General features: G+C 42.4%; 1 protein-coding gene across 1 annotated transcript; it reads left to right on the forward strand.

Annotated features, from left to right (window-relative positions):
- Positions 1-993: 993 nt before the first annotated feature.
- LOC308080649 (ly6/PLAUR domain-containing protein 1-like) lies at positions 994-8,018 on the forward strand. The gene is made up of 3 exons (XM_080422567.1): positions 994-1,173; positions 4,080-4,214; positions 7,250-8,018. Exons 1-3 carry the CDS (start codon positions 1,122-1,124, stop codon positions 7,504-7,506), a joined length of 444 nt encoding a protein of 147 aa, XP_080278693.1. The 5' UTR covers positions 994-1,121; the 3' UTR covers positions 7,507-8,018.
- The last annotated feature ends 724 nt before the right edge of the window (positions 8,019-8,742 follow it).

Below are 8,742 nucleotides of genomic sequence, written 5' to 3' on the forward strand. Positions count from 1 at the left end.
TATGCAGCCAGCAGGGATGAAACATGCTATTAAATTTTTAAATAAAGAATGAATGTGTGAATGTGTGAATGAATGTATCAAAAGCAGAGGGATGGACCCCCCACTGGCCCCCATATATAGTAAATCCATCCCTGTGTGAACATGTCTGCAAGCAGCATGTGTCATTGGGTGATTCATGTGTGTTCTAAGAGGGAGTGAATGAGGGAGAGAGAGTTGAAGAAAAAAAAACTAATCTTTCCCCCTCAAGGGCATGGCGGTCATAATCACTGCTTCCCACTGAAAACCTGTCAGGATGAGTTGTGTCCAACGACGGCAACAATTCGCACCAAGGAACGTTTTCAAAGCTACGGGGGGATTTATAATCATTACTCTCTCGATGGGCAATTATGTGCGTAAAAAATAAAATCCATTAATTTATCTACACTTGAATGCCGCCCCCCTGATCTTTCTCCTCACTCGCACCTTCGCTACGCTACCTTGGGTATAGGTATAGGCCTACTTAATTATAAGGTATTGTAGGTAGGCTATATTATTGTTCAAAATGTTAGTGCACAAACAGTAGCACAAATAGCCTACACAACATATACAGCCACAAGCGTCCACTTGGCATCTATAGCTAGTCTAACAGGAACGCATAAGGGAAATGTATAGGCTTATATGGCTTCAGAATAGCCTAATTAAGGCATGCATTACAAAAATCTACATAGGCCTACACATAAACCAATAGCTCAATGCATAAATATTTGGGATTATTTGCAAGTTTATAAATCTGTTGGGTAACCTGGATTTAACCTTTTTCAATTAGCAGACGCCACGGGGGTTTGATGACTAATTGGTACACATTTAGAACTATTATGAAATGCCAATATACACTGTTTTACAGCCAGCTTTTATCACGTGGTGCGGGTTGTGCGTGATCGTGCAGCAGGTCGCAGACAGACAGACAGACAGACAGACAGACAGACGGACGGATGGCTGTTCAGAGTAGCGCACAGTCTCATCAGGACCAATGAGTTGCTGCTCTGTGTCTCATGGTGCGTCTCTTCACGGGTCTGATCACCGGCAGCATGAAGTTCATCTACTAGTCTGATGTTCTCCTTTCCAGCGTTACTTTGGACAGAATGCAGCGTCCTCTCGTTTTTGCGACTTTATGTGGAATCCTTCTCGAGACAGGTATGTAGAAGTTATGGAGACTGCATGACTCCTTTTTCTCTCTCTGGCACAGGTTGGAGCGCACCTTATCAAAACACCACGGGAATGTGGAAATCACATGTTGATTGATTGATTGATTGATTTGATTGATTGATTAGGCTACTTTATTAACAGTTGGCAAAAAAAAGCACAGCAAAGTACAGTTCTATACAAAAGGATGCTAAAAGGATTGAACCCAAGAAAGCATGGCTTGGTCCTGTGTATTCAATTCTTCGAAACATTTAATAACAGACAAATATACAAAACATCATATAAATGAGTAGTAGTCAAAAAGAAAAATATGTACAATATAGTTGGGGGGGGCATTTTTGGTGATAGGCTTGGACCTGATCAAAACCACGGACATGTGAAAAAATCCCATTAAATTGTGAATTTCAAGTGTCCGATGATGAGAACATATTTGGATCTATTGAGAAAGGGACGATCGGAATACAGTTTCTTTATTGAAAAACTAAAGAACGGCGATTTGATTTCCCACCGGCTTTTTGGAAACGTGCGCTGAGTTTTTGGATGTGCGCACGGGTACAGTATTGTGCAACGTATCTGTTTTTGACCAAAAACGAGATTATTATTATAACTGGAAATCCAGGAGAATTGACAGCAAGTAGGCAATATTTGATCTGTTGTCATTGCGGATAATAATGTTAGATCTGTATGTATATGTATGCTGCGTCTCTGTCAATGCGTAACGAATTGGATGCGCATTTGGACACTAGATTTGGATGTGAAGCAATAGCTATGCACATTGTTATTTGTGTATTTGTTTAATTTGACTGGACTGTTGGATTCGATTTTGTAATGTTAATTTGTCTTTTTTATGTATTCATTATTATTTTTTATTTTATTGTATTAGTTGTACGTTTGTATTGTATTTGCTTTGTTCAGGACCCCAGTAAGACTAGAGGATCCTTTAATAAACATAAACATAAACACATTATAGGGCAGGAGTGGTGTGCAAAATATGCAGGGTGATAATTGTATATGGTGTACAGTATCTTAGCCTATTATGTTTGTCTTGATAAAAAGAAGTAGCTACATCTGAGTCTACCAATACTTCCAGTCCAAAACTAGGCTACTCCTGCGAATACAAAGATGTGACGCCACTCACTCTCATCCTATAGTTGATGATGGATGAATGGAGGTTCAGTCTGAGTCGTGTTAAGGTCATTAGACCTGGGCTGTGTGACTGTATCATTGCTCTGGACCTTTATCACAGGCTGGGTGCTTGATGGAGCTGTCTGAGTTGAGATGAATGATTTGCGCCATTGCATTAATTAAGCCATGTGTCAATGGAAATAGATGGCCTTTATTGCGCAAAACAACACAAACTCGCGCCCTATCATATGGCCAGTGGTTTTTAAACTTTTTTATGTCAAGGATGATATGACCCTCCACCTAAAAAATATTTTGTGCCAGGGATTTTTCAAAAATATCAGATCAACAAGCTCATAATGCAGCAGGAACTGTACAAACTGTACCTTCATGTGCTTTTTTTCTGCAAACTTCTAATAAAGTATTCAATCTTTCAATCAATCAATCAATCACGAAGTGAGGCACTATGAGCTTGTATATCTGCTATTTTTGAATAGCCAAAGTATAAAATATGGTTAAAGTGGTTCAAATGATTGTGACAATAAATTAACACATTTTGCTGGGGACCCCCTGGGGGTACCCATGGGGGTCCCCGGACCCCACTTTGAGAACCCCACTTTGTTGTACTGTAGAACCAACCAAGGTATTGCTGTCTAATTTTGGAGGTTTATTCTTGATCAAATTTGAGAACTATATAGATCCTTACACTCTTCAAACCGTTGTCAGCTCAATTTCTGGTTTTCCTTTTTGTCTTGATAGTATGTTCAAGGTAACAAGGAAGCCATGCTATTGTTATGCCCAAGTTCCTTTCATAATGTGGATTCTACCACCTTTCAGCTGACCAAGCAGATAATGTTAACTATGAGGTCGACCATGTCCTCACAGATGTGGGGTCAGCAGTGTTACTAGCAAGCAAGAACAAGCTCACCATCTTGGTATGGTATATACTACCATGATGTTAATCCATTTTACCGTCTATATGGATAAGCAGAGATAGGCGGATGAATAGAAGTTAGTCATCAGCCATGATCTAAAAAATACATCTATTAGGTGGGAGTGGCTGTTTATTTCTGCTTATCCCTGCTGCTAAGATCCTAAGTGTTAATTTAACTGAAAGTGTAAGATTTGACCCTTGTGGATCAATCTTTCCCCCCATTCATTAATAGTTACTAATTTCCCTTTTGCTGGGGTATTGATATATTGGCCCCCCCTTCAGATCAATAAAGTATGGTCTTATCTTAACTCAAATTAGGATCAACAGACAAGGTTGGATGACAGTACAGAAAGCTGAAAGCAACCCTGTGCACATCTTTGATCATCTTTAGCGATGGACAATTTCATTTCATTTCATGTGTGAAGGCAGCATCATTATTATACAGTCGGCTAATTTCAGCATGGTCCTCCAAGAGGCATAATGAAATACATTGCAGCTGAATAATTCATGCTGTACAGAAGATAGAGAATTTGGACATTGTGATATTGTCCAGTGCCAGTGGCGAGTATATTATCATACATACAGAAATCCAAAGCATTAAAAGTTAGTACTGTATGACTTGACTATAACAAATTAACTTTAGACTAAACGTAGGCTAAAATGATGTCTGTCTGTCTGTCTGTCTGTCTGTCTGTCTGTCTGTCTGTCTGTCTGTCTGTCAAGACATTTAATAATACACATACGTAATTATGGAAAGAAAAACAAATATGTTTATGACCGATTTGTCTGTTAAAACAGTGACCATGTGTTTTAGTACAATGTTGTTGCCCTCCTGACGCAGGGAACGCCCTCCAGATCCAGTGCTACCAGTGTGAGGAGGTGAAGCACAATGACTGCTCCACGCCGGAGTACATCGTCAACTGCACCGTGAATGTCCAGGACATGTGTCAGAAGGAGGTGCTGGTCAAGGAGGATGGTAAGGGACACGCGTCAGAAGGAGGTGCTCGTATAGGTCTGTGGGTCTCTAGGTGAGATTACATTTCAAGGACCGCCCTTAAAGGACGACTTCACCCATTTTCAACCTATATACATATGATTGGTCCTCACTAAAGCTCATGATAAAGTGGAAAACAAAATTCTAGTCGGTCTGTGTCTCATATGAGGGCTGTGGACACTTCCCGCCCACCAGTGACATCATCGTTAGGCAGGTTCTTTTTTTTATACAAGATTTCTCATTTACTATTCCGATTTTTATCAACGTGAGAACAATAGCTTCCATTATAGCATACTAACCCCAGCGATGATGTCACTGGTAGGCGAGTTTCTCCCTCCTCTGAGACACAGACCGAGTAGACAAAAATGGTACCATATTATAATAAGCATTAGTGATGACCAATTATATGAAGATGGGTTGAAAATGGATGAAGTCGTCCTTTAACTCTGACAGTATACAAACGGAACCAAATGGACCCTAGCCGTTTGTATGCTGTCAGAGTTACGGACTTGTAAGGGTCCATTTAGGACCCCCCCAAGGAACCCTGAGAATCCCTGGATCTCACTTTGAAAACCACTGTCTCTATTTGTAGGCCTAGAGGTATCAATGTGTAACCATGAGTTTGCTCAAAAATGTAATCACAGTGAGCATGTTAGACTGTAGGCTACTGTAAGTAGAGTCGCATACAAATAAATGGCTGTAAAGTTTTATTTTTCTGCTATTGCTTCAGCCACACGACTGTTGATGCAACTCGTGAAATATTCACAATGTGGCAGTTCCATCAATTACTTGTAGATTGGCTATTTCAGCTACTTACTATGTACAATGAAGTATATAGGGTTTAATTGGTTAAAGAGTTACTTTGAGCATCATTCAGGAGACATTCACCTTGGTGTTTGTGCAAGTTGATCCCAAACCCGCCGGCAGCACTTCTTCTCAAAGGAACCACTTCCATTCACTCATCAGACACCAAACATCTGACGCAACATTCGATTAGTGGACGAAGGCTTATGGAAAATACAGTCTGGCAGAGCTTTGAATGCTGTATTGCAGTCGTATTCAATTACCCGTCGCGGAGGTTGGAGTGTGTTCAGGCTTTCATTCCCAATCCAACAACACTGCACCAGCTGATCTCATAAAATAGCACTCCAACCAAAGAGGGCACAACCAATTAGTGAAATCATGTTGTGGTGAGCTGGTTGAATAGAAGGACAGCTGTATTAGAGGAGACATACACAGTATGTTTGAAGTGCTCTGTTTTCATTTGTTTGGTACCAAGTGTACTTCTGTGTTCCACAGGCACCAGGAGTGATAAAGAGAGCCTGAGAAATGTATTTTATCACATCAATCAAAATCGAAGTGATATTTTTTTATATAAGCCCGGGGATATGTGTTATTGTCCCACAATGTGTGGGCGGCGTGTGAGAAGCCAAGCAAACAAATGCATTTTGTAATTTTAGGCTTCAGCATCGAAGATTGAAGGACACTCTGGATTACAGCTCCCAATACTTTATTGAACAGCAAGTTTTGAATCCTACAGATTCATCAGGAAAATGACACCATGTTGATGATGTCATATTCATTATATCAGTCTGTCCAAATATGGAGGTACTGTACAGTGGCACTGTTGGAGATTATAAATTCACAATGTGAAAAATATTCACACAAAAAAAAGATCCACATAGGAACGGCGTGACTCCCATGTGAATCTCGGACTTCATGTGGCCAGCCTGTGACATCAGTCAATTATGACATATCTATGACATATGACTTATGTCATTTTGGACATGGTTTCGCAACTCGCTTTGACTTTCATTATGAAATGTAAGTGTGTGCAGGTACTTTGGCCTACTGCTAGTGTGCACAAGAAAATTGGTACTGATTGGTGGAGTGGTCACAAACCTATAGATGAGCTATTTTCGGCGGAGAAATTTTGTGTGGGAGGAAAAATAGGAGGGGACCAAGTATAGACCCCTGGGGGACACCGGTCAACTTAAGTATAGGGTTTTAAGTGGTTAACTCACTGCAGCAGAGAAACACGGCACAGCGGAACTGAAGCTAACGATTCCTTCACGAAGTGGTGCACACCTAATGACCTGCCATCGATAGCTAAAGATTGTACAGGGAGGCCACGCCGCGCCATTACTAGACTAATGTCTTGTTTTCACACCTACATTCACTGTACAGTATACCATACAGTATGTCCTCCACACAGTAAAATGGGTGCAGTAATATCAGTTAGTGCACATTCTGCACTTACTAAACTGTTTCACATGATTTTTATGGCATGGCTCTGAAAGAGGGTAGCTGTCTTTAAGAGGGTCTGTGTGTCTGTCAGTCTGTCAGTCTGTCAGTGTGCGTGCGTGCGTGCGTGCGTGCGTGCGTGCGTGCGTGCGTGCGTGCGTGCGTGCGTGCGTGCGTGCGTGCGTGTGTGTGTGTTTTATCTGTCTGTCTGTCTGTCTGTCTGTCTGTCTGTCTGTCTGTCCAGAGATCACGTAGAAAACCACGAACGCATTTATTTGACTTTGGATTGTTCAAATTTGGGCACGGATGACGTATATATGCATGCATTGATACTGACTTATAGCTGTTTGACCGTCCACCATAATTTCAGTATGGAATAGCAAGCCTCACAGCCATGCCCAATTGTGCTAAGTAAGGAAAGATTTATATTGAAAAAAAAACCTAAGGCCTGAGGCACCACCTCCTTTTTTGTGTAGAAACAGGAACTCGGTTTGGCTCCACCCCTTTCTTAGTCCTCTTCCTCCCGGTTGCTTCTGTGTTTATTCCTACTAACATGTTTAGGCAGTCTTGCTGACAGATTGAGATAAATTAATTACTAACCCTAGCTCTAATTCAAACTAAATAAAGTCTGTTATTATTCCCTCTGCAACTCTGCAAAACAAGTTGCAGCACTAATAAAAACATCAATTGCGTTTCCAGACGGTCCTAAATGAAAACGTTTTAAACTGGAACCTTTGTGGTTGTGCGTCTTCTCTCCGTGTCTCTCCACACAGGCGTCCACTACCGGAAGTCCTGCGCGTCGTCCGGAGCTTGTCTCATCGCGTCCTCCGGCTACCAGCAGTTCTGCACGGGGAAACTCAACTCTGTGTGCATCACCTGCTGCGCCACCGGGCTGTGCAACGGGCCCAAAAAGAAACGTCCCGTCCCCTCTGCGGGGACCTTGAGCCGCTGGACGCCACGGTCCCTTCTCTCCTCCCCCCTGCCTCTCCTGCCCTCGCTGTTTGCTATGTCAGTGCTCTTTAGGATGTAGTGCTGTGTATGTGTTGCCGCCTGGATTCCGACCCTTAGCATGGGAAACTAAACGTCTATACCGCTCACCAAAGGGGGAAACCCTTACCATTCCCCGGTTCAGGGTAGATATTTGGCTTCATGGCTTAAGCCAGGGCTACCCCCCACGCTCACACACACACACAAGTCAGGAAGCCAGGTACAGGTCACGCACCAATGTAATCACCTGGATTCCAAGCCAGGTTTTCTGTGTGGAAAACTAAACAACTACCCCTCATCCAAAGGGTGTATCCACTGCACAAACACGCTCATCTAAAGGGGAATCCCCCTCCCTGATGTGGTCCAGGTAGATATTAGGCTTCTGGGCTTACAGGCAGGGCTACTCTGCTGTGAAACCAAAATTGTACCGCTCAGACAAACGGCATTCCCCTTCATCTCCTTTGGCTGAGCTGTAGAGGTCTGGTTTCTCATGCAGGAGGCCCAGGTTCGGATCCAGGAGGAGGTTATGTGTGTATTGCGTATACAGTTTACACACACACACACACACACACACACACACACACACACACACACACACACACACACACACACACACACACACACACACACACACACACACACACACACACACACACACGGCCAGACCACACAATCGCACATCACACATGCAAGCACCCATGAAGACACACACATACTGTACACATGTTTAGAAAGATGCAGTTAAATAACAATAGCACTCTGGATTGTGAGAACTGAACCCATACAGTATGAATTGACAACCCTCCCCCTCCCCTCTGTGTTTTCACACTGGAGGCAGTGCATCTAATCAACAGGTGATGCTTGGGCTGACGCGGACATCATATCTGGTCCGTACACTCCAAGCTGTAAATGAAGGACTGTTGACTTGCTCAACAGTTCATCGTGGCAGCTGGAAATGACACTGAGGAATGAGTTACGGGGGGACACCTTCTCAATCATTTATTGTTGCGCTCATTACCAGAGGAAAAAAATACTCTCAAATCTACTACAAAGGCAGACATCTCTCCGTTGATCTTCTTGGCGTTTTGTGAAGTAGAGCATTTTTGTGACGAACCTGCTTTGACGTTATTTATTCAGTAGTTTTTTTGTTGATTGTTGATGTTTGTTGCTGTTGCTCTGAAATAGACAGGAGTTTGTATTAAGTAACTGGGGAAAAGGACAATTTCAAGGTAAATGTTTGTTTCCCTATCAGTTATTGCTCGTTGTTGCTTATAGGTAT

Source organism: Gymnoscopelus braueri (genome assembly GCF_963280865.1).
Source record: "Gymnoscopelus braueri genome assembly, chromosome: 24".
Taxonomy (NCBI): domain Eukaryota; kingdom Metazoa; phylum Chordata; class Actinopteri; order Myctophiformes; family Myctophidae; genus Gymnoscopelus; species Gymnoscopelus braueri.